At 45.9% G+C, this 26,973-nt stretch overlaps 1 protein-coding gene across 1 annotated transcript in view; it reads right to left on the minus strand.

Annotated features, from left to right (window-relative positions):
- Positions 1–2,526: 2,526 nt before the first annotated feature.
- LOC138666798 (uncharacterized) overlaps positions 2,527–26,973 on the minus strand; it is a 121,833-nt gene continuing 97,386 nt past the window's right edge. Inside the window, exon 4 of the mRNA XM_069754971.1 lies at positions 2,527–2,805. Within this exon, the coding sequence (XP_069611072.1) occupies positions 2,527–2,805 (279 nt within the window). The remainder of the gene's footprint in view (positions 2,806–26,973) is intronic.

Raw genomic sequence — 26,973 nt, forward strand, 5'->3', positions numbered from 1 at the left:
GGGCAAAAAAATTATTATTTATTTTTTAAACAAATAAAGAAAAAAATTAACTGCGCCTGCTTGGGGTAGAGTGGTGGAAAAGGGGGGTATGTAGCTGTGAAGCTTGACTCACTGTGGACGATGCAGGGGTGGCAGGAGAAGGGGCAATTAAATTACTGGGGTCTGGCAGATCGGGGATGGGGCTCGACGCGTGAGAGGGCTGAGACACACTGGAAGGGTGAGACAAACCTGACATAACAGACACATTGGGAGGTGAGGGGGGAGGAATAAAAATAGTCCGCTTTTTTTTCCCTTTTTGGGATCGGCGCTGCGGTCTGGGGAGCCTCAGTGGGCTCATTTCTTGCGGCCTGCTCATAGTGGCCAAACTGTCAATGTCTTTATCATGCTGCTGCTGCATGGTTGCGGTAGAGTTTGTAAATCCATGCCAGGGTCCTGCTGTATCATGGTGGCGAAGTGGAAGGACATGCCAAGGTTCTGCTGCATCGTCGTGGCGGAGCGGAAGGCCATGCCAGGGTCCTGCTGCATCGTGGTGGCAGAGCGGAAGGGAATGCCAGGGTCCTGCTGCATCGTGGTGGCGGAGCGGAAGGCCATGCCAGGGTCCTGCTGCATCGTGTTGGCAGAGTGGATGGGAATGCCAGGGTCCTGCTGCATCGTGGTGGCGGAGCGGAAGGCCATGCCAGGGTCCTGCTACTGCATGGTGGGTCAGTGGAGGAGGTCCAAGTAGGAGCAGCAGTTGTCATGGTGGTGGCGGTCGGCTGTCCTACAGCACTCGGCATGGTGGTGGTGCTGTAGTGGTGTCTGGCAGTGCTAGGAATGGAGGTGGCCGTGCAGTGGTATGCAGCAGAGGTCGGCATTGAGGTAAATCGTGACAGTGTAGGCACAGGTGGATATGCCGCCACTGTCTGCTGAAAATACCGACTCTGCTGCATAGCCTGCACATAAGCAGCATTGCAGGCCTGTATGACACTAAGCTGGAGATCAGGAGTAAGGTGTTCGACATGACCTGTTCAATTTGGTTAAAAAAATGATGTGCTGGCCTCTGTAGGTCGGCTTTTACTTGGTCAAGGCTTTTGGTGACCTGGATATGTGTATTCATATGGCTAACGGCAATATCCAGTCGGTCACCCAAAGCCTTGAGTCCATCGTGAAAAACCAAGCTCAAGTGCAAAAACTCGGGCATGACTGATGTTTCCGATGCCCTCTGCCGCTGCCGGGAGGAGCCCAAAAAAAGGGAGCGGAGGCAGAGGACTGGGAAAGTGGAACACCTGATGGACCAGCTTCCTGGTCACCAGTTAGTGTGGCAGGCTGTTGTGAATTCTGTGATGACCTCCTGTGGTCATGAATGGTACTTCGGCGAGTTATGTCCATGGACTCCCTCTGGTGGCTGTGAGTGGAGCTGCTGCTTTGCTTCTGAGGTTCCTTCCACAGGTGACGTAGTTTATTCTTTGGCTGGCTGCTCTATTTAACTTCACTCAGATCGTTACTCCATGCCAGCTGTCAATGTTCTTGTACTGGTTCAGTTGCTCTTGGATCTTTCTGGTGACCTGTCTACTCCAGCAGAAGCTAAGTCCCTGCTAGTTAATTATTTGTTCATTGTTTCCTTGTCCAGCTTGCTATCATGATTTTGCCTTGCTAGCTGGAAGCTCTGGGATGCAGAGTGGCACCTCCGCACCGTGAGTCGGTGCGGAGGTCTTTTTGCACACTCTGTGTGGTCTTTTTGTAGTTTTTTGTGCTGACCGCAAAGATACCTTTCCTATCCTCAGTCTGTTTAGTAAGTCTGGCCTCCCTTTGCTGAAACCTGTTTCATTTCTGTGTTTGTGACTTTCATCTTAACTCACAGTCAATATATGTGGGGGCTGCCTTTTCCTTTGGGGAATTTCTCTGAGGCAAGGTAGGCTTTATTTTCTATCTTTAGGGCTAGTTAGCTCTTAGGCTGTGAAGAGGCGTCTAGGCAGTGTTAGGTAAGCTCCACGGCTATTTCTAGTTGTGTGATAGGATTAGGGGTTGCGGTCAGCAGAGCTCCCACTTCCCAGAGCTTGTCCTGTGTGAGTTTAACCATCAGGTCGTTCCGGGTGCTCCTAACCACCAGGTCCATAACAGCAGGCCCACTTGCCGCAGCGCTGCTGGATGGCTGGGACGGGTCCGTGGCTGTCTGATGAAGGACCGCTCCAGAACCTGGGTCAACAGTGCTGTTCCATGTGCTGTGAAAAAAGGAAAAAGAAATTAATACCAAAAACTTAAAAAACGCCAACTCCTGTTGAATAGAAACATACAGATTATGGCAATACAACACAACCTAATACACCGAAAAAATACTTACGTTCTCTGGGCAAGGAACGGTCTTAAAAATGCCAGAATGCGGTGGTATTTATACTTTCGGATCCTTGCTCAAGAACCACTGGGAACACGGCTCTCTTGACGCAGGTCCTTGTTGAAGCGGTCCTTCATCGAACGCCATCGTGTTTTGACTTTGAGCACTGTTGAAAAAAAAAAAATAATGGTTAAACAATGGAGTTTTGACCATGTTCACACAACTGTGTGTGATGAGAGAAACTCCTGAGAGCTTCTGTCGTCACACACAGTTTTAGTGAGCACGGCCAAGGTCTCTGCTGCATCACACTGCATTGCAATAGTTACAAAATTGTCCCAGCCATCCGACATCGCTTTGGCCACCTCATTCCATAGCCGACATATCGTCACATTGTTCGAGTGCTGGGGAACCCCGGTGTCCCACAACAGGACTCGCTCCTGGACCAGGGAGATGAGGATATCGTTGTCAATGAGGTCCTCATCCCGTTCTGGAACCTAAAAAATAAATGAATACATTAATCTTGGATACATTAACATAAGGATAAGAAAGAAAGCAGAGGTTGAGAAATGGCATGAATAATGAAAGTCAAGATAAAAAGGAAACCAGAAGAAAAATGTAAAGACGGAGGAAAGTAAAGAAAGGAAGATTCAAGAATACAAAAGTGAGGATATAATAAACAGTCATCCAGGTATACTTACACGCTGCCGCCTTGCCACCCGACCGTGACTCCGCTGCTCCAGCTCACCCTCTGCCGCAGTGGAAGAAGTGCTCTAAAAAAAGGAATAAAAAATTGTCACATGTGTAGATGTGACAGTAAATACTTACCAATCTGAGGAGTTGAGTATTCATTTCACTGACATGTTCGGCTTTAGAAGGCCCAGGACGTTGCTCCTCATCAGAAAAAGATGACATTCTGATGCATGCATGCAGAAAGAAATGGCAGAAATTAGGACATGTAGAGACAGAAAATAGAAAATAAAGGCAATGGCTTTGATATACTCACATTGTTCAGTCAGTGTCTTGTTTCCTCCAAGGTTCTTGCCTGCATCTGCTCTGCTTCTCTGTCTGCTGAGTAGTGACCTGCAAATGTCCACTCCCTCCAATTATCACCTTGTATGTTGGGGTTGCTAATCAGTGTCTAGACATGTTTTTGTCTGGTGCAACGCATGCGTTCACAAACGCAAGCAAACGCATGTGCTTGCGGTAGCATGCGTTCACATAGACAGCAATGCGTTTTTCTGCCGCATTCCATCCGCTAACAACCGCATATGTTTCTAGGCAGCAAATTGACGCCTCTAAAATTACTACATGTACAGTGCCTACAAGTAGTATTCAACCCCCTGCAGATTTAGCAGGTTTAATAAGATGCAAATAAGTTAGAGCCTTCAAACTTCAAACAAGAGCAGGATTTATTAACAGATGCATAAATCTTACAAACCAAAAAGTTTTGTTGCTCAGTTAAATTTTTATAAATTTTAAACATAAAAGTGTGGGTCAATTATTATTCAACCCCTAGGTTTAATATTTTGTGGAATAACCTTTGTTTGCAATTACAGCTAATAATCGTCTTTTATAAGACCTGATCAGGCCGGCACAGGTCTCTGGAGTTATCTTGGCCCACTCCTCCATGCAGATCTTCTCCAAGTTATCTAGGTTCTTTGGGTGTCTCATGTGGACTTTAATCTTGAGCTCCTTCCACAAGTTTTCAATTGGGTTAAGGTCAGGAGATTGACTAGGCCACTGCAACACCTTGATATTTTGCCTCTTGAACCAGGCCTTGGTTTTCTTGGCTGTGTGTTTTGGGTCGTTGTCTTGTTGGAAGATGAAATGACGACCCATCTTAAGATCCTTGATGGAGGAGCAGAGGTTCTTGGCCAAAATCTCCAGGTAGGCCGTGCTATCCATCTTCCCATGGATGCGGACCAGATGGCCAGGCCCCTTGGCTGAGAAACAGCCCCACAGCATGATGCTGCCACCACCATGCTTGACTGTAGGGATGGTATTCTTGGGGTCGTATGCAGTGCCATCCAGTCTCCAAACGTCACGTTTGTGGTTGGCACCAAAGATCTCGATCTTGGTCTCATCAGACCAGAGAACCTTGAAGCAGTCAGTCGCAGAGTCCTCCAAGTGATCATGAGCAAACTGTAGACGAGCCTTGACATGACGCTTTGAAAGTAAAGGTACCTTACGGGCTCGTCTGGAACGGAGACCATTGCGGTGGAGTACGTTACTTATGGTATTGACTGAAACCAATGTCCCCACTGCCATGAGATCTTCCCGGAGCTCCTTCCTTGTTGTCCTTGGGTTAGCCTTGACTCTTCGGACAAGCCTGGCCTCGGCACGGGAGGAAACTTTCAAAGGCTGTCCAGGCCGTGGAAGGCTAACAGTAGTTCCATAAGCCTTCCACTTCCGGATGATGCTCCCAACAGTGGAGACAGGTAGGCCTAACTCCTTGGAAAGGGTTTTGTACCCCTTGCCAGCCTTGTGACCCTCCACGATCTTGTCTCTGATGGCCTTGGAATGCTCCTTTGTCTTTCCCATGTTGACCATGTTTGAGTGCTGTTCACAAGTTTGAGGAGGGTCTTAAATAGTCAGAAAAGGCTGGAAAAAGAGATAATTCAAACATGTGAAGCTCATTGTTCTTTGTGCCTGAACTACTTCTTAATACTTTAAGGGAACCAAACAGAATTCTGGTGGGTTGAGGGGTTGAATAATAAATGACCCTCTGAAAAGACTTTTCACAATTTAAAAAACAAACAAACAAAGAAATAACATTCTTTTTTGCTGCAGTGCATTTCACACTTCCAGGCTGATCTACAGTTCAAATGTCACAATGCCAAGTTAATTCCAAATGTGTAAACCTGCTAAATCTGCAGGAGGTTGAATACTACTTGTAGGCACTGTAGCGTTTACCGTGCCAAACCACAGACGACGAAACGACACATGCGTCGTCCAACGCGGCAAAACGCAATCGATCGCAGACAAATGCGTCTTTAATGTTAAATATAGGAATACACAACGTATGCGGATAATTAAGGAAGAAACACTGCAGACACAACCGCAAATGTGAAACCGGCCTTAATTCTTCTCTTTTCTATGCTCCACAAAGAAATAGGAAGTCTCTTTTCCCTGCATTCTCCTCTTCAATTCCTGACCCAGCTGCTCCCTCCTTTCCTGCCAGGAACGTTTGCAGTGACTCATGATTCATATAGGGAAAAGAGATATCCTGTTTACACATAGAGTTTAAAAGGATTCAGCTAGTCTGTTTTTAATCAATGATGTCATAGACCTAATGGAAAAGAGAAGAATTAGCTGGATAGAAGGACAAAAAGAGCAATTGTAAGTACACAGTGCTGTGTAATATGATGGTTGCAATATATAAAGAGGAGAAATATTTTGATGGGAGTGCTTCTTTAAACTCCTAGTGACACAGCCAACTTTGACCTTAATGACCAGGCCAAATTTTTGAAATCTGACCAATGTCCCTTTATGTGGTAATAACTCTGGAACACTTCAATGGATTCCACTGATTATGAGATTGTTTTTTCATGACATACTGTACTTCCTAATAGTGGTAACATTTGTTCGATATGACTTTAGTTTATTTGCAAAAATATCCTAAATTTGGTTAATATTTAAAAAATGCTGCAATTTTCAATCTTTTAATTCTTATGCCTTTAAGTCAGAGTCATTACAAACAAAGCAATTAATTAATAAATTTCCCAAAGGTCTACTTTACACCTGCAAAATTTTTGAAACATAAGTTTTTTGTTTTAGGAATTGCTCAGGCAATGTTCCCCAACTCTGAGGACTGTTTTTTTTTCCAGCAGGACAATGTGCCATGCCACACAGCTAGGTCAATCAAGGTGTGGATGAAGGACCACCACATCAAATCCCTGTCATGGCCAGCCCAATCTCTAGACTTGAACCCCATTTAAAACCTCTGGAATGTAATCAAGAGGAAGATGGATAGTCACAAGCCATCAAAGAAAAACTGCTTACATTTTTGTATCAGGAATGGCATAACGTCACCCAAAACCCGTGTGAAAGACTGGTGGAAAGCATGCCAAGACGCATGAAAGCTGTGATTGAGAATCATGGTTATTCCACAAAATATTGATTTCTGAACTCTTCCTGAGTTAAAACATTAGTGTTGTTGTTTCTTAATGATTATGAACTTGTTTTTTTTTTTTGCATTACTTGAGGTCTGCAAGCAATGCATTTTTTTGTTATTTTGACTATTTCTCAGAAAATAAATACAAAATTTATTGCTTGGGCTATTGGAGACATGTTGTCAGTAGTGTATAGAATAAAAGAACAGTTTACGTTTTACACAAAAATATACATATAAAGAGAAAAATCAGACAAACTGAAAATTTTGCAGTGGTCTCTTAAGTTTTGCCAGAGCTCTATTATATAGAGTCATTACAAACAGAGTGATCTATTTCAAGTGTTTATTTCTGTTAATGTTGATGATTATGGTGACCCAGATCGATGTCGATTGACAGCTATTTTGTATTTCTTCCATTTTCTTACTATTGCACCAACAGTTGTCTCCTTCTCACCTAGCGTCTTACTTATGGTTTTGAAGCCCATTCCAGATTTGTGCAGGTCTATGAACTTGTCCCTGACATCCTTAGAAAACTCTTTGGTCTTGCTCATGTTGTAGAGGTTAGAGTCTGATTGAAATTGTGTCTATGGACAGGAGTCTTTTATAAAGGTGACTATGTAAGACAGCTGTCTTTAACCCCTTAGTGACAGAGCCAATTTGGTACTTAATGACCGAGCCAATTTTTGCAATTCTGACCACTGTCACTTTATGAGGTTATAACTCTGGAACGCTTCAACGGATCCCGCTGATTCTGAGATTGTTTTTTCGTGACATATTGTACTTCATGTTAGTGGTAACATTTCTTCGATATTACTTGCGATTATTTATGAAAAAAACGGAAATATGGCGAAAAATTTTTAAAATTTTGCAATTTTCAAACTTTGTATTTTTATGCCCTTAAATCAGAGAGATATGTCATGAAAAATAGTTAATAAATAACATTTCCCACATGTCTACTTTACATCAGCACAATTTTGGAAACAAATTTTTTTTTTCTAAGGGAGTTATAAGGGTTAAAAGTTGACCAGCAATTTCTCATTTTTACAACACCATTTTTTTTTTAGGGACCACATCACATTTGAAGTCATTTTGAGGGGCCTATATGATAGAAAATAATGAAGTGTGACACCATTCTAAAAACTACACCCCTCAAGGTTCTCAAAACCATATTCAAGAAGTTTATTAACCCTTTACGTGCTTCACAGGAACTGAAACAATGTGGAAGGAAAAAATGAACATTTAACTTTTTTTTGCAAACATCTTAATTCAGAACCATTTTTTTTATTTTCACATGTGTAAAAACAGAAATGTAACCATAAATTTTGTTATGCAATTTCTCCTGAATACGCCAATACCCCATATGTGGGGGTAAACCACTTTTTGGACGCACCGCAGAACTTAGAAGTGAAGGAGCGCCGTTTGACTTTTTCAATGCAGAATTGGCTGGAATTGAGATGGGACGCCATGTCACGTTTAGAGAGCCCCTGATGTGCCTAAACAGTGGAAACTCCCCACAACTGACACCATTTTGGAAACTAGACCCCTTAAGGAACGTATCTAGATGTGTGGTGAGCACTTTGAACCCCCAAGTGCTTCACAGAAGTTTATAACGTAGAGCCGTGAAAATAAAAAATCACTTTTGTTTACACAAAAATGATCTTTTCGCCCACAAATTCTTATTTTCACAAGGGTAACAGGAGAAATTAGACCACAAAAGTTGTTGTGCGATTTCTCCTGAATACGTCGATACCCCATATGTGAGGGTAAACCACTGTTTGGGTGCACCGCAGAGCTTGGAAGTGAAGGAGTGCCGTTTTACTTTTTCAATGTAGAATTGGCTGGAATTGAGATTGGACGCCATGTCACGTTTGGAGAGCCCCTGATGTGCCTAAACAGTAGAAACCCCCCACAAGTGACCCCATTTTGGAAACTAGACCCCTTAAGGAACTTATCTAGATGTGTGGTGAGAACTTTGAATGCCCAAGTGCTTCACAGAAGTTTATAATGCAGAGTCGTAAAAATAAAAAATATTTTTTTTTCCACAAAAAAGATTTTTTGGCCCCCAAGTTTTTATTTTCACAAGGGTAACAAGAAAAACTGGACCCCAAAAGTTGTTGTCCAATTTGTCCTGAGTATGCTGGTACCCCATATGTGGGGGTAAACCACTGTTTAGGCGCACGGCAGAGCTCGGAAGGAAGGAGCGCAGTTTTGGAATGCAGACTTTGATAGAATGGTCTGCGAGCATTATGTTGCATTTGCAGAGCCCCTGATGTACCTAACCAGTAGAAACCCTCCACAAGTGACCCCATTTTGGAAACTAGACCCCCCAAGGAACTTATCTAGATGTGTGGTGAGAACTTTGAATGCCCAAGTGCTTCACAGAAGTTTAGAATGCAGAGTCGTGAAAATAAAAAATATTTTTTTTTCCACAAAAAAGATATTGTAGCCCCCAAGTTTTTATTTTCACAAGGGTAACAGGAGAAATTGGACTGCAATAGTTGTTGTCCAATTTATCCCGAGTACGCTGATGCACCATATGTGGGGGTAAACCACTGTTTGGGCGCACGGCAGTGCTCGGAAGGGAAGGAGCGGCGTTTTGGAATGCAGACTTTGATAGAATGGTCTGTGGGCTTTATGTTGTGTTTGCAGAGCCCCTGATGTACTTAAACCACAGTAACCCCCCACAAGTGACCCCGTTTTGGAAAGTAGACCCCCCAAGGAACTTATATAGATGTGTGGTGAGAACTTTGAATGCCCAAGTGCTTCACAGAAGTTTATAATGCAGAGTCATAAAAATATATATATATATATTTTTCCACAAAAAAGATTTTGTAGCCCCCAAGTTTTCATTTTCACAAGGGTAACAAGAGAAATTGGACCCCAGAAGTTGTTGTCCAATTTATCCCGAGTATGCTGATGCCCCATATGTGGGGGTAACCCACTGTTTGGGCGCACGGCAGAGTTCAGAAGGGAGGGAGCACCATTTGACTTTTTGAGCGCAAAATTGGCTGTCGTGTTTGGAGACCCCCTGATGTACCTAAAAAGTGAAAACCCCCCAATTCTAGCTCCAACCCAACTCCAACACACCCCTAACTCTAATCCCAACCTGATCCATAATCCTAATCACTAACCCTAACGATAATCACAACCCTTACCCCAAAACAACCCTAATGTCAACCCTAACCATAACCCTAATCAAAACCCTAAATCCAACACACCCCTAATCCTAATCTCAACCCTAACCTCAAACCTAACCCTAATCCCAATACACCCCTAATCATAACCCTAACCTTAACCCTAATCCCAAACCTAACCCTAATCCCAAGCGTAACCCTAATGCCAACGCTAACCCTAATACCAACCCTAATCCAAACCCTAACCCTAATCCCAACTCTAACCCAAACTTTAGCCCCAAACCTAGCCCTAACTTTAGCCCCAACCCTAACCCTAGCCCTAAGGCTACTTTCACACTTGCGTCGTTTGGCATCCGTCGCAATCCGTAGTTTTGGACAAGAAACGGATCCTGCAAATGTGCCCGCAGGATGCGTTTTTTGCCCATAGACTTGTATTGCCGACAGATCGTGACGGATGGCCACACGTCGCGTCCGTCGTGCACTGGATCAGTTGTGTTTTGGTGGACCGTCGGCACAAAAAAAGTCCAATGAAACTTTTTTTGTACGTCGCATCCGCCATTTCTGACCGCGCATGCGTTGCCGTAACTCCGCCCCCTCCTCCCCAGGACATCGATTGGGCAGTGGCTGCATTGAAAAACTACATCCGCTGCCCACGTTGTGCACAATTTTCACAACGTGCGTCGGTATGTCGGGCCGACGCATTGCGACGGCCCTGTACCGATGTAAGTGTGAAAGAAGCCTAACCCTAAATTTAGCCCCAACCCTAACCCTAAACTTAGCCCTAGCCCTAACCCTAGCCCTAACCCTAGCCCTAACCCTACCCCTAGCCCTACCCCTAACCCTACCCCTAACCCTAGCCCTACCCCTAACCCTACCCCTAGCCCTACCCCTAGCCCTAGCCCTAACCCTAACCCTACCCCTAACCCTACCCTTAACCCTAGCCCTAACCCTAGCCCTACCCCTAACCCTACCCCTAACTCTACCCCTAACCCTAGCCCTACCCCTAACCCTAGCCCTAACCCTACCCCTAACCCTACCCCTAACCCTAGCCCTATTCCTAACCCTAACCCTAGCCCTAACCCTACCCCTAACCCTAATTTTAGCCCCAACTGCTGTTCTCCTGCCAGCCAGTGGATGGAGACAGATGGCGGGCGCACTGCACATGCGCCCGCCATTTTCTTTTCCCCGGCAGCCAGGAGGAGCAGCAGGAGGACCCAGGGACACAGGTGAGTATGCTAGGGTCCCCGAATCCCCCTATTTCTCTGTCCTCTGATGTGCAATCACATCAGAGGACTGAGAATTACACTTTACTCTTTTTTTTTTTTTTTTGCGGTAGCCGGTAAACAGTTAATTACCGGCGATCGCAAAACAGGGGTCGGTAAAACCGACCCCGATCATGCTCTTTGGGGTCTTGGCTACCCCCGGCAGCCGAGACCCCAAAGATTCTCCCGGTGCCGGCCAATTTGAAGATGGCGGCGCCCACCGGGAGACACGAGGAGCATCGGGGGAGATAGGTGAGTATTGGGGGGCTATCTGGGACCCCTTTTCTCTGTCCTCCGATGTGCGATCACATCGGAGGACAGAGAAATTAAAAAGAGATCGCGTTTTTGTTTTTTTTGCGATCGCCGGTAAACGGTTAATTACCGGCGATCGCAAATGCGGGGTCGGTTAAAAACCTCCCGAATCATGTTCTCTGGGGTCTCGGCTACCCCCGGCAGCCGAGACCCCGGAGAAAATCCGACTCTGGGGGGCGCTATTTACTTTTTCCACAGCGCCGTTAATTAACGGCGCTGTGGTTTAAGTACCCTTAGTGGCCGCCGTTAAAAGGCGTATCGGCGGTCGCTAAGGGGTTAATGTAGGTAAGGAGTTGATTTGGAGCGTCTAACTGGTCTGTAGGAGCCAGAACTCTTAAAGGGGTTGTCCACTACTTTCAATTAACCCCCCAATGTACCCCCCCCCCCGGGGCCCCTAATGAATTGTGCAATTACCTTCCGTTGCCGTTTTAGCCTGTGAGCGGCGCTATTCTGGCTGCTGAGTCCAAGTCACGTGACCCCCAGGCTGCAGCAGCCGCTTATTTCCGCCGACGTCACGTCAATTTCCAGACTCTGGAAATTGACGTGATGTCAGCAGCAGGCGTGACCAGCCCCCACAGTCAGCAGTCACTCATCAAGAGTGACTGGGCTGTGGGCGGTGTTGGGGGCTGCTTGCGGGGCTGTACTGGGGCAGGCGGGGCTGTGTGTGCTCAGTGCTGGGATCTGCGGGCGGGGCTGTGCTGCGGACGCTGGGGGTCTGCGTGCCGGCGCCGGTATGTACAGACCGGCGCCGGTGTCAGCATGCCGGCGCCGGTGTCTGCGGGCCGGCGCCGGGGGTCTGCGTGCCGGTGTTTGCGGACCGGCACCGGTGTCTGCCTGCCGGCGCCGGTATGTGCGTGTCGGCACTGGGGTCCGCTGCAGGGGGTGGTCGTGTGTGTGTGTGTGCAGGCATCGTCCGATGGGACTACAAGTCCCATCAGGCTCTGCCTGCTACGCTGAGAGTGAGTGACACATTAGCCAGTGATGGGACAGTAGAAGTACCATCATCCGGCTAATGTGTTGAATGTAAAAAAAAAAAAAAACACATACACAGTACATACATACATACATACATACATACAACACACACCATGTGACATGTGACATCATGCAACAAATGCACCATGCGACGATATGCACATGCGACGACATGCACCATGTGACGATATGCACCATGCGACGACATGCACCATGCGGCGACATGCGACATGCGGCGACATGCATCATGCGACGACATGCACCATGCGCCGACATGCACCATGCGACGACATGCGACATGCACCATGCCGCACCATGCGATGACATGCACCATGCGGCGACATGCACCATGCGAAATGCACCATGCGGCGACATGCGACATGCACCATAAGACGACATGCGGCATGCACCATGCAATGACATGCACCATGTGACGACATGCACCATGCGCCATGCACCATGCGCCGACATGCGACATGCACCATGCGCCGACATGCACCATGCGACACCATGTGACATGCACCATGCGACGACATGCACCATGCGACAGGCACCATGCGACATGCACCATGCGGCGACATGCGACATGCACCATGCGACGACATGCACCATGCTACATGCACCATGCGACGACATGCATCAAGCGACGACATGCGACATACACCATCCGACGACATGCACCATGCAATGACATGCTACATGCACCATGCGATGACATGCACCATGCGCCATGTGACGACATGCGACATGCACCATGCGACATGCACCATGTGACATGCTACATGCACCATGCGACGACATGCACCATGCGGCGACATGCGACATGCACCATGCGACGACATGCACCATGCGACGACATGCGCCATGCGACATGCACCATGCGACGACATGCAACATGCGACAACATGCGACATGCACCATGCGCCGACATGCACCATGTGACGACATGTGACATGCACCATGTGACGACATGCGACATACAGTACATACATACTACAGACATACAGTACATATAACATAGAGTACATACTCACCATCACTTGTCACTTTGTTCCCCGAAGCCATTGTCACCTGTAAAAAATATTAAAATAAAAAACAAACACTATACTCCCTGATCTGCAGAAATCTAATTAAAACGAGTGTCCCACGACGATCTCCCGTGGAGAGCAGGAGAATCAGCTGATGCGACCGCTCTCCAGGGGCTCCAGGAACAGAATGATGGAAGGTATCCTTCCATCATGTATTCCTCACAAGGTGTTCCTACGCCCCTGTGAGAAAATAGTCCCTAGTCTCACTATTGGCATTGCTGGGTGAGACATTTTCCCACGCAGCAAATGCCATAAAGTGAAACCAGTGAACTAGAGTAACCTCAGTGATGCACTGCAGGAGCCATTGTCTCCTGTCAGTGTGTCACTGAGGGTCCTATAGAGCAGTGACATTACCCGATGTCACTGTTCTATAGGGGAGATCGTCGTGGGACACTCATTATTAATTGGACTATGGCGGACAGGTAGTATATGGTTTATTATTTTACGTTTTTTGCAGGTGCTGAAGTATGGTAAGCATGGTTAAATGAAGAATATTAAAATACTTTTTTCCTAATATGTGTGTGTTTTGTTAACCCTTTCTTACTATTGGATTAATAATGGATAGGCCTCTTATTGACGCCTCTCCGTTATTAACCCGGCTTAATGTCACCTTACAATTAGGGTTGAGCGAAGCGGGTCGTTCATTTTAATAAGTCGCCGACTTTTGGCAAAGTCGGGTTTCATGAAACCCGACCCGATCCCTGTGTGGGGTCGGCCATGCGGTACGTGACTTTCGCGCCAAAGTCGCGTTTCAATGACGCGAAAAGCGCCATTTCTCAGCCAATGAAGGTGGACGCAGAGTGTGGGCAGCGTGATGACATAGGTCTCAGTCCCCACCATCTTAGAGAAGGGCATTGCAGTGATTGGCTTGCTTTCTGCGGCGTCACAGGGGCTATAAAGGGGCGTTCCCGCCGACCGCCATCTTACTGCTGCTGATCTGAGCATAGGGAGAGGTTGCTGCCGCTTCATCAGAAGCAGGGATAGCGTTAGGCAGGGTACATTAACCCCCAAACCGCTTGTGCTGTAGCGATTGCCACTGTCCAACACCACCTTTTCTTAGCAGGGACAGTGGAGGCTACATTTTTTTTTTCCTCAGCGCTGTAGCTCATTGGGCTGCCCTAGAAGGCTCTCTGATAGCTGCATTGCTGTTTGTACACCGCTGTGCAAACCAACTGCTTTTTTCAAAGCACAAATCCTGTTGCTCCTTCCTTTCTGCACAGCTTTCTTGTTTGTTTGTCCACACTTTTGACTTTTTTGTGCAGCAGTCCACTCCTTGTTATTGCTGCCTGCCATACTTTGCTGAGATTACTGCAGGGAGATAGTAATTGTTGGACAGTCCCTTTTTTATTTTTTTTGTTTCGTTATATCTCTTCAAGCCACTTTCTGCCACAGAAAATATGCTCTAATACAGTGGCCCAGATTTATTCACTAGTCTCCCTGAAGAAAAAAAAAAGGGTGCAGATTAAAATTGGCAAATCTGTATCAGTGGCAGTCCTGTGTGTGGCATCTGTGTCTCATTTCCTTGCACAGAAAACATACAGTCTAACAGTGGTCCTGATTTCTTGCCAATTCTCCCATAAATAAAAAAAAAATAGTGGGAGATTAAGATTTGCAATTCTGCCTCATTGCCAGTGCTGTGTGTGCCACCTGTCTCAAATTTTGTGCCACATTAAACCTAGTGTGAAATACTGGGCCAGATTTATTTTCAATTCTCCCTGAAAAAATAAAAATAGTGGGAGATTAAGATTGGCATTTCTCCTTCAGTGCCACTCCTGTGTGTGTCACCTGTCTCAAATTGTGTGCCACATTAAACCTAGTGTGTAATTCTGTGCCAGATTTCTTTTAAATTCTCCCTGAAAAAAAAAATTGTGGGAGATTGAGATTGGCATTTCTGCTTCAGTGCCACTCCTGTGTGTGCCACCTGTCTCAAATTTTGTGCCACATTAAACCTAGTGTGTAATACTGGGCCAGATTTCTTTTAAATTCTCCCTGAAAAAATAAAAATAGTGGGAGATTAAGATTGGCAACTCTGCCTCATTGCCAGTGCTGTGTGTGCCACCTGTCTCAAATTTTGTGCCACATTAAACCTAGTGTGTAATACTGGGCCAGATTTATTTTCAATTCTCCCTGAAAAAATAAAAATAGTGGGAGATTAAGATTGGCATTTCTGCCTCATTGCCAGTGCTGTGTGTGCCACCTGTCTCAAATTGTGTGCCACATTAAACCTAGTGTGTAATACTGGGCCAGATTTCTTTTAAATTCTCCCTGAAAACAAAAAAAAAAGTGGGAGATTGAGATTGGCATTTCTGCTTCAGTGCCACTCCTGTGTGTGCCACCTGTCTCAAATTTTGTGCCACATTAAACCTAGTGTGTAATACTGGGCCAGATTTCTTTTAAATTCTCCCTGAAAAAATAAAAATAGTGGGAGATTAAGATTGGCAACTCTGCCTCATTGCCAGTGCTGTGTGTGCCACCTGTCTCAAATTTTGTGCCACATTAAACCTAGTGTGTAATACTGGGCCAGATTTATTTTCAATTCTCCCTGAAAAAATAAAAATAGTGGGAGATTAAGACTGGCATTTCTGCTTCAGTGCCACTCCTGTGTGAGCCACCTGTCTCAAATTTTGTGCCACATTAAACCTAGTGTGTAATACTGGGCCAGATTTATTTTCAATTCTCTCTGAAAAAATAAAAAAAGTGGGAGATTAAGATTGGCATTTCTGCTTCAGTGCCACTCCTGTGTGTGCCACCTGTCTCAAATTTTGTGCCACATTAAACCTAGTGTGTAATACTGGGCCAGATTTATTTTCAATTCTCCCTGAAAACAAAAAAAATAGTGGGAGATTGAGATTGGCATTTCTGCTTCAGTGCCACTCCTGTGTGTGCCACCTGTCTCAAATTTTGTACCACATTAAACCTAGTGTGTAATACTGGGCCAGATTTCTTTTAAATTCTCCCTGAAAAAAAATAGTGGGAGATTAAGATTGGCAATTCTGCCTCATTGCCAGTGCTGTGTGTGGCACCTGTCTCTAATTTTGTGCCACAGAACATACACTGTATAAGAGTGGGCCACATTTCTTCAATATTCTCCCAGAAAAAATAAAAAGGGGAGATTTTTATTGGTAGTGTCTGCATCAGCGTCAGTCCTGTTAGTGGCACTGCCACTGAAGCTGTGTACTGTTATACATTGGGCCTGATTTTCCCTGAAGTCTCACCCACCTATAAAGGGATATATAAATCCAACAGAAGTTTGAGTTCACCTTGTAACTGGTTTTACAGTAACAAATACCGTTAGTTTGGTTACGTGTTTCAAACAATGAGGAAGTCTGGTGGAAGAGGTCGTGGCCGTGGGCGGTCATTGCCAGCTGGTAATGATGGTAGTAGTGGTGGAGCATCAGGTGGTCGTGGGAAAAGCAATATAGCACCTAAGTCTCGAGTTGTTGAGCCAGGTTCGTCGTCTGGCTACACAAGGCCTCGAACGCTCCCTTTTCTGGGAGTAGGAAAACTGCTTTTAAAGCCGGAGCAGCAAGAACAAGTTTTGGCTTTCCTTGCTGACTCAGCCTCTAGCTCTTTCGCCTCCTCTTCTGAAACTGCTAAATGTAAAAGCAGCGCGTCGTTAGTGGATGTTCATGGTCAGGGACAAGTCGCTTCCTTGTCTTCTTCACCAAGAACAACAGAGAAGGATGCGTCAGGCGACACAACGGGTTACTCCATGGAGCTCTTTACACATACTGTTCCTGGGTTAGAAAGTGAAACAGTTAACAGGCCATTCCCATTACAAGTTGAATCGGACATGGAGTGCACAGATGCACAGCCACAGCCAGATTACTATGCTGTTCCTTTGACTCAGACCAGAACATTGCCCTCGCAGTGTACTGATCCAGAATCAGACCCTGATGAGACTATGGTGCCCCATCACGAACGCTATACCACCGGCTTACACGGTGACACAGACGAAGTTGCACACGAGATAGAAGAGGAGGTCATAGATGACCCAGTTGTTGACCCCGAATGGCAGCCATTGGGGGAACAGGGTGCAGGCGGCAGTAGCTCTGAAGCGGAGGAGGAGTAGCCGCAGCAGGCATCAACATTGCAACAGGTTCCATCTGCCAGGCCCGTATCTGGCCAAAAACGCGTGGCAAAACCAAAACCAGTTGTAGGACAGCGTGGCCATCCGGTTAAAGAAGCTCAGTCTGCAATGCCTGAAAAGGTATCCGATAGTAGAAAGAGTGCAGTCTGGCATTTTTTTAAACAACATCCAAATGATCAGCGTAAAGTCATCTGTCAAAAATGTTCAACTACCTTAAGCAGAGGTCAGAATCTTAAAAGTGTAAATACAAGTTGCATGCATAGACATTTAACCACCATGCATTTGCAAGCCTGGACTAACTACCAAACGTCCCTTAAGGTTGTAGCACCCTCGGCCAATGAAGCTAGTCAGCAACGCAACATCCCTTCCGTCACTGTAAGCCCACCATTTCCCGCACCACCTGCAATAAATGTGCAGGTTACGTCGCCAGGCCAAAGCAGTCAGGGAATCACCAGTTTCGTAGTAGGAAACACTGCATGTAGGGCACCAGCAAGAATACCATCACCAACCCTCTCTCAGTCTGCCATGGCCACCGCAACCCCGCTAGTTCCACCATATGCAGCTCTCCAGTCCAGGTCACCCTACGTGAGACTCTTGTTAGGAAAAGGAAGTACTCATCTTCGCATCCGCGTACACAGGGTTTGAACGCCCACATTGCTAGACTAATCTCATTAGAGTTGATACCCTACCGGTTAGTTGAAAGCAAAGCTTTCAAAGCCCTGATGGACTACGCTGTACCACGCTACGAGCTACCCGGTCGACACTTCTTTTCGAGAAAAGCCATCCCAGCCCTCCACCAGCATGTTAAAGACCGCATCGTCCATGCACTCAGGCAATCTGTGAGTACAAAGGTGCACCTGACAACAGATGCATGGACCAGTAGGCATGGTCAGGGACGTTTTGTGTCCATCACGGCACACTGGGTTAATGTGGTGGATGCAGAGTCCACAGGGGACAGGAATATTGGGACAGTTCTGCCTAGCCCACGGTCTAGGAAACAGTTGGCTGTAGGCGTTCGCCGCCTCCCCTCCTCCTCCTCGTCCTCCTGCAGAAGCGAGAGCTCGTCCACAGACCGCAGTCGCACAACCACTCCATCCGCAGCTGCCCATGTTGCACTCGAGGTGTCCCATTATGGGACAGCTAGTGGCAAGCGTCAACAGGCTGTATTGGCAATGAAATGTTTGGGTGACAACAGACACACCGCGGAAGTTCTGTCCGAGTTCTTGCAGAAAGAAACTCAGTCATGGCTGGGCACTGTACATCTTGAGGCAGGCAAGGTAGTGAGTGATAACGGAAGGAATTTTATGGCTGCCATAGCCCTTTCACAACTGAAACACATTCCTTGCCTGGCTCACACCTTACTCCTGGTGGTGCAGTGCTTCCTGAAAAGTTATCCAGGGTTACCCGACCTGCTCCTCAAAGTGCGCAGACTTTGCTCGCATATCCGCCGTTCGCCCGTGCACTCCAGCCGTATGCAGAACCATCAGCGGTCTTTGAACCTTCCACAGCATCGCCTAATCATCGACGTTGCAACAAGGTGGAACTCCACACTGCACATGCTTCAGAGACTGTGCGAACAGAGGCGTGCTGTTATGTATTTGTGGGAGGATACACATACACGGGCAGGCAGTTGGATGGCAGACATGGAGTTGTCAGGTGTGCAGTGGTCGAAGGTACAAGACCTGTGTCAAGTCCTTCAGTGTTTTGAGGAATGCACATGGCTGGTTAGTGCAGACAACGCCATAATAAGCATGAGCATCCCCCTAATGCGTCTGCTGATGCAAAGTTTGACGCACATAAAGGAGCAGGCGTCTGCAGCCGAGGAAGAGGATAGCCTTGATGACAGTCAGCCATTGTCTGGTCAGGGCAATCTACAGGACGAGGTAGCAGGCGAAGAGGAGGAGGACGAGGAGGATGATGGGGATGAGTATTTTTTGAATGAGGAAGCTTCTCCAGGGCCTATAGAAACTGGTGGCGCTGCAAGGCCGGGTTCAGGTTTTTTGAGGGAGACAAGTGACGTAGATTTGCCTGAAACTGCCCCTCAACCCAGCACAACCGCAGATTTGACAACTGGAACTTTGGCCCACATGGCGGATTATGCCTTACGTATCCTCAAAAGTGACGCACGCATTATTAAAATGATGACCGATGATGATTACTGGTTGGCCTGCCTCCTTGATCCTCGCTATAAAGGCAAATTGCAAAATATCATGCCACATGAGAACCTCGATATATTAGCAACCAAACAAGCAACTCTGGTAGACCGTTTGATTCAGGCATTCCCAGCACACAGCGCCGGTGATGTTTCTCACACGAGCTGCAGGGGGCAACGGGGCAGAGGTGTTAGAGGTGCACAAATCAGAAGTGGCGTTGGACAGGGGTTTTCTGACCAGGTTGTGGAATGATTTCGCAATGACCGCAGGCAGGACAGGTACTGCAACATCAATTCAAAGTGACAGGAGACAACATTTGTCCAGTATGTGTTGTGAATTCTGCTTTTGGGCTCCCTCCGGTGGTTGTAGGTGGTAATGCAGTTGTCTCTGGGCTGCAGTCCTGGACAGGTGTATCTGCTGATTGTAAGTCTGACTGGGGTATTAAGGTTTGCAGGACTCATTAGTCCTTGCCAGTTGTCAATGTTTCTTGGGAAGTGTTGGATCTCTGACTTCTCCTGCTTAGCTGCCAATTCAGCAAAGATATGTGTCTGTTTCTTTTTCTATGGCACACAAGCTGTGTGCTTGTTTTTTGATTGTATTCCTGCTCTGAGTTTAGTAGTCTCTGGAGTTGCAGATATACGTTCCATGTCTTTAGTTAGATGGAGGAATTTTTTGTATAATTTGCTGTGGATATTTTTGGAAGGGTTTTTATACTGACCGCACAGAACTCTGTCCTATCCTTTCCTATTTTAGCTAGAGTGGCCTCTTGTGCTAAATCCTGTTTTCTGACTGTGGTGTCTTTCCTCTCCTACTCACAGCCAATATTTGTGGGGGGCTGCCTATCCTTTGGGGTTCTGCTCTGAGGCAAGGTAGTATTCCTATTTCCATCTTTAGGGGTATTTAGTCCTCCGGCTGTGACGAGTTGTCTAGGGCTTGTTAGATACACCCCAAGGCTACTTCTAGTTGCGGTGTTAGGATCAGGATTTGCGGTCAGTATAGTTACCACCTACTCCAGTGAAAGTTTTCATGCTGCTCCAAGGTCACCGGATAATAACAAGTATGGTTACTAACTATTTTTCATCCCTTATCGATGTTCTCCCTCAACCGTCATTCCCATTTGATTACTGGGCATCCAAAATAGACACCTGTTCATTCTCTGTCCTCCATAGTACATGCCTGCACAAGGTAATCTTGCCTTGCGCAGGCGTGTACTATGGAGGACAGAGAATGAACTTCAATCCAATATTGCAGCCAGCATGCAGCCAGTGGGTAAGGAAAGGGTGAATCAAACACCCCAAAACCCCGCCTCCATGGCTGAAGATTGTTCCCTCCAAATTCAGGTGACAGTGTCCCTTTAACCCTAGCCCTAACCCTAATGGGAAAATGGAAATAAATACATTTTTTTATTTTTCCCTAACTAAGGGGGTGATGAAGGGGGGTTTGATTTACTTTTAAAGCGGGGTTTTTTGGAAATTTTTATGATTGGCAGCTGTCACACACTGAAAGACGCTTTTTATTGCAAAAAAATTTTTTTTTTTTTGCGTTACCACATTTTGAGAGCTATAATTTTTCCATATTTTGGTGCACAGAGTCATGTGAGGTCTTGTTTTTTGCAGGACGAGTTGACATTTTTATTGGTAAAATTTTCGGGCACTTGACATTTTTGATCGCTTTTTATTCCGATTTTTGTGAGGCAGTATGACCAAAAATCAGCTATTCATGGATTTCTTTATTTATTTATTTATTTTTTGGGGGGGGGTGTTTATACCGTTGGTAAAATGGATAAAGCGTTTTTATACTTTTATTCTTCGGGTCAGTACGATTACAGCGATACCTCACTTAGATAAATTTTTTATGTTTTGGCGCTTTCATACGATAAAAACTATTTTATAGAAAAAAAGAATTATTTTTGCATTGCTTTATTCTGACGACTATAACTTTTATTTTTTCACTGATGATGCTGTATTGCAGCTCGTTTTTCTGGACAAGATTACGTTTTCAGGGGTACCATGGTTATTTATATCTGTCTTTTTGATTGCGTGCTATTCCACTTTTTGTTCGGCAGTATGATAATTGTTGTGATTTCTGCTTTTGGGCTCCCTCCGGTGGTTGTAGAGGGTAATGCAGTTGTGCCTGGACTGCAGGAGTGGACAGGTGTATCTACTAATTGCAAAACTGACTGGGGTATATAGCTTTGCAGGATCCTTTAGTCAGTGCCAGTTGTCCATTGTTCTTGAAGGATTCACTTCCCTGCTGGTCTCTCCAGTTTGCTGTGTTTTTCTACAAAGATAAGTCCTTGCTTTGTTTTTGCTGTCCACCTGCTATGGACCTTATAGTGCTGTGCATTTTCATGTTTTTGTCTTGTCCAGCTTAGTCTGTGAAGGATTTTTTGCAGCCTAGCTATTTTTCTGGAGATGCAGATATACCCCCCATGTCTTTAGTCAGATGTGGTGATTCGTATTTTCTGCGGTGGATATTTTCTAGTGTTTTTATACTGACCGCATAGTACTCTGTTCTATTCTTTCTTTTTAGCTAGTATGGCCTCCTATGCTAAAATCTGATTTCATATCTGCATATGTTATTTCCCTCTCCTCTCACAGTCAATATTTGTGGGGGGCTATCTATCCTTTGGGGATTTTCTCTGAGGCAAGATAGGTTTCCTGTTTGTGTCTTTAGGGGTAGTTAGATCTTAGGCTGTGCCGAGGGGTCTAGGGAGTGTTAAGTACCCCCCACGGCTACTTCTAGTTGCGCTGCTAGGTTCAGGGTTTGCGGTCAGTACAGGGACCACCTTCTCCAGAGTCTGTCTCGTGCTGCTCCTAGGCCACCAGATCATAACAGTACAACTGGCCAACAATGAGTTAAACGCATCTCAGAAGAAGGGAAGGAAAGTGCTGAGCCATTTTTTTTCCTGTAGTCTGTTGTGTCTTTCCTTTCCTCTTTACCTCTGGGTGGCTACGGAGTCTAGTATTAACATGAATGTTCAGAAGTTAGTTTCTCGGGTGGATCAGCTTGCTGCTAGGGTACAGGGTATTTCAGATTTCATTGTTCAGACTCCTGCCTTAGAACCTAAGATTCCCACTCCTGATTTATTCTTTGGTGACAGATCCAAATTTTTGAGTTTCAAAAATAACTGTAAACTGTTTTTTGCATTAAGATCTCGGTCTTCTGGTGATCCTATTCAGCAGGTTAAAATCATCATATCTCTGCTGCGTGGTGACCCTCAGGATTGGGCATTTTCCCTGGAATCTGGCAATCCTGCTTTGCTTAATGTTGATTCGTTCTTTCAGGCATTGGGGTTGTTGTATAATGAGCCTAATTCTGTGGATCAGGCTGAGAAAATCTTATCAGCCCTGTGTCAAGGTCAAGAAGCGGCAGAATTGTATTGCCAGAAATTTAGAAAATGGTCTGTACTGACTAAATGGAATGAGGATGCCTTGGCGGCAATTTTTAGAAAGGGTCTTTCTGAATCCGTTAAAGATGTTATGGTGGGGTTCCCCACGCCTGCTGGTCTGAGTGATTCTATGTCTCTGGCCATTCAGATTGATCGGCGCTTGCGCGAGCGCAGAGTTATGCACGCTGTGGCGTTGTCCTCTGAGCGGAGCCCTGAGCCTATGCAGTGTGATAGGATTTTGTCTAGAGCTGAACGTCAAACATTCAGGCGTCAGAATAGGTTGTGTTTTTACTGCGGCGATTCTGCTCATGTTATTTCTGATTGCCCTAAGCGTACTAAGAGAATCGCTAGTTCTGTTGCCATCAGTACTATACAACCTAAATTTCTGTTATCTGTGACCTTGATCTGCTCATTATCATCATTTTCTGTCATGGCATTTGTGGATTCAGGCGCCGCTCTGAACTTAATGGACTTAGAATTTGCCAGACGTTGTGGTTTTCCCTTGCAGCCTTTGCAGAACCCTATTCCTTTGAGGGGCATTGATGCTACACCGTTGGCTAAAAATAAACCTCAGTTTTGGACACAGCTGACCATGCGCATGGCGCCAGCCCATCAGGAAGATTGTCGTTTTCTGGTGTTGCATAATTTGCATGATGATATTGTGCTGGGTTTTCCATGGTTGCAGCTACATAATCCGGTGTTAAATTGGAAATCCATGTCTGTGACTAGTTGGGGTTGTCAGGGGGTTCATGATCAGGTTCCTTTGATGTCAATTTCCTCTTCCCCCTCTTCTGAAGTTCCTGAGTTCTTGTCTGACTTCCAGGATGTATTCGATGAGTCCAAATCCAGTTCCCTTCCACCGCATAGGGACTGTGATTGTGCTATTGACTTGATTCCAGGTTGTAAGTTCCCTAAGGGCCGACTTTTCAACCTGTCTGTGCCTGAACATACCGCCATGCGGAGCTATATTAAGGAGTCTTTGGAGAAAGGGCATATTCAGCCATCTTCTTCACCGTTGGGAGCGTTGGGAGCGTTGGGGTTCTTTCTTGTTGCCAAGAAGGATGGCTCCTTGAGACCCTGTATTGATTATCGCCTCTTGAATAAGATCACGGTTTAATTTCAATACCCCTTGCCTTTGCTTACTGATTTGTTTTCTAGGATTAGGGGGTCTAGCTGGTTTACTAAGATTGACCTTCGAGGGGCATATAATCTTATTCGTATCAAGCAGGGTGATGAATGGAAAACTGCATTTAATAAGCCCGAAGGCCATTTTGAATACCTTGTGATGCCATTCGGACTCTCTAATGCCCCATCTGTGTTCCAATCCTTCATGCATGATATCTTTCGGAGTTATCTTGATAAATTCATGGTTGCATATTTGGATGATATTTTGATTTTTTCCGATGATTGGGAGTCTCATGTGAAACAGGTCAGGATGGTATTTCAGATCCTCCGTAATAATGCTTTATTTGTGAAGGGGTCAAAGTGCCTCTTTGGAGTGCAGAAGGTTTCTTTTTTGGGTTTCATTTTTTCTCCCTCATCTATAGAAATGGATCCGGTTAAGGTTCAGGCCATTCATGATTGGATTCAGCCCACATCTGTGAAGAGCCTTCAGAAATTCTTGGGCTTTGCTAATTTTTATCATTGTTTCATTGCCAACTTCTCCAGTGTGGTTAAACCTCTGACCGATTTAACGAAGAAAGGCGCTGATGTGACGAATTGGTCCTCCACGGCTGTTTCTGCCTTTCAGGAGCTTAAACGCCGATTTACTTCTGCCCCTGTGTTGCGTCAGCCAGATGTTTCTCTTCCATTTCAGGTTGAGGTTGACGCGTCTGAGATTGGGGCAGGGGCCGTTTTGTCTCAGAGGAATTCTGATGGTTCCTTGATGAAACCGTGTGCCTTCTTTTCTCTGAAGTTTTCGCCTGCGGAACGCAATTATGATGTCGGCAATCGGGAGTTGTTGGCTATGAAGTGGGCATTTGAGGAGTGGCGACATTGGCTTGAGGGGGCCAAGCACCGTATTGTGGTCCTGACCGATCATAAGAATCTGATTTACCTCGAGTCTGCCAAACGGCTGAATCCTAGACAGGCTCGATGGTCCCAGTTTTTCTCCCGTTTTGATTTTGTGGTCTCGTACATTCCTGGTACTAAGAATGTTAAGGCGGATGCCCTCTCTAGGAGTTTTTTTTCCTGATTCCCCTGGGGTTCTTGAGCCGGTCGGCATTTTGAAAGAAGGGGTGATTCTTTCTGCCATCTCCCCTGATTTGCGACGGGTTCTTCAGGAATTTCAGGCTGATAAACCTGACCGCTGTCCTGTGGGGAAACTATTTGTTCCTGATAGATGGACTAGTAAAGTGATTTCTGAGGTTCATTGTTCTGTGTTGGCTGGCCATCCTGGGATTTTTGGTACCAGAGATTTGGTTAGTAGGTCCTTTTGGTGGCCTTCTTTGTCACGGGATGTGCGTTCTTTTGTGCAGTCCTGTGGGATTTGTGCGTGGGCTAAGCCATGCTGTTCCCGCGCTAGTGGGTTGCTTTTGCCATTGCCGGTCCCTGAGAGACCTTGGACGCATATTTCTATGGATTTTATTTCCGATCTTCCTGTTTCCCAAAGAATGTCGGTTATCTGGGTTGTCTGTGACCGATTTTCTAAGATGGTTCATTTGGTGCCTTGTTGTGAATTCCGCTCTTGGGCTCCCTCCGGTGGTTGTAAGTGGCACTTTTGTGAGTTCTGCTCTTGGGCTCCCTCTTGTGGTTTCTAGTGGTATGGCTGCTCCTTGGAGTTAGCTGTCATCAGCTGCCTCCACTTATCGTCTCTTCTGCTCGGCTATTTAAGTCTGGCACTTTCTTCAGCCTGTGCCACTTGTCAATGTTTCCTGGCTGGATTCACATCTCTGCTTGGATTCTCCTGGTTTCCTGACCAGTTCCGCAAAGATAAGTTCTGGCTTTGCTCATTTCAGTCCACATGTTGTGGACTTATTGTTCTGTGCATTCTATATTTGTCCAGCTTGTCAGTATGGATTATTTCTGTTAGCTGGAAGCTCTGGGAAGCAGATTTACCCTCCACACCTTTAGTCAGGTGTGGAGATTTTTGTAAACTGTGTGGATTGTTTTGTAGTTTTTATACTGACCGCACAGTATCCTTTCCTGTCCTATCTATCAAGCTAGACTGGCCTCCTATGCTCAAATCTGATTTCATTTCTGCGTATGTTATTTTCCCCTCCTCTCACCGTCAATATTTGTGGGGGGCTATCTTTCCTTTGGGGATTTTCTCTGAGGCAAGATAGGTTTCCTGTTTCCATCTTTAGGGGAAGTTAGATCTTAGGCTGTGCCGAGGGATCTAGGGAGCGTCAGGTACCCCCCACGGCTATTTTTAGTTGCGCTGCTAGGTTCAGGGTTTGCGGTCAGTACCGATACCACCTCCTTCAGAGCTTGTCTCATGTTGTTCCTAAACCACCAGATCATAACAGTGCCTTTGCCTAAATTGCCTTCTTTTTCTGATTTGGTTCCGTTGTTTTTTCAGCATGTGGTACGTTTGCATGGTATTCCGGAGAATATTGTGTCCGATAGAGGTTCCCAGTTTGTTTCTAGGTTTTGGCGGGCCTTTTTTGCTAGGCTGGGCATTGATTTGTCTTTTTCCTCTGCATTTCATCCTCAGACAAATGGCCAGACTGAGCGAACTAATCAGACCTTAGAGACCTATTTGAGATGCTTGGTGTCTGCTGATCAGGATGATTGGGTGGCTTTTTTGCCATTGGCCGAGTTTGCCCTTAATAATCGGGCTAGTTCGGCTACTTTGGTTTCACCTTTTTTTTGTAATTTTGGTTTTCATCCTCGTTTTTCTTCTGGGCAGGTTGAGCCTTCTGATCTTCCAGGTGTGGATTCTGTGGTCGACAGGTTGCAGCAGATTTGGGCTTATGTGGTGGACAATTTGGTGTTGTCTCAGGAGGAGGCTCAGCGTTTTGCTAACCGTCGTCGGTGTGTTGGTTCCCGGCTTCGAGTTGGTGATCTGGTTTGGTTATCTTCCTGTCATGGTCCTATGAAGGTTTCTTCCCCTAAGTTTAAGCCTCGATTTATTGGTCCTTATAGGATTTCTGAGATTATTAATCTGGTGTCCTTTCGCCTGGCGCTTCCGGCCTCTTTTGCTAT

The sequence above is a fragment of the Ranitomeya imitator genome, chromosome 2 (assembly GCF_032444005.1).
Source record: "Ranitomeya imitator isolate aRanImi1 chromosome 2, aRanImi1.pri, whole genome shotgun sequence".
Taxonomy (NCBI): Eukaryota; Metazoa; Chordata; class Amphibia; order Anura; family Dendrobatidae; genus Ranitomeya; species Ranitomeya imitator.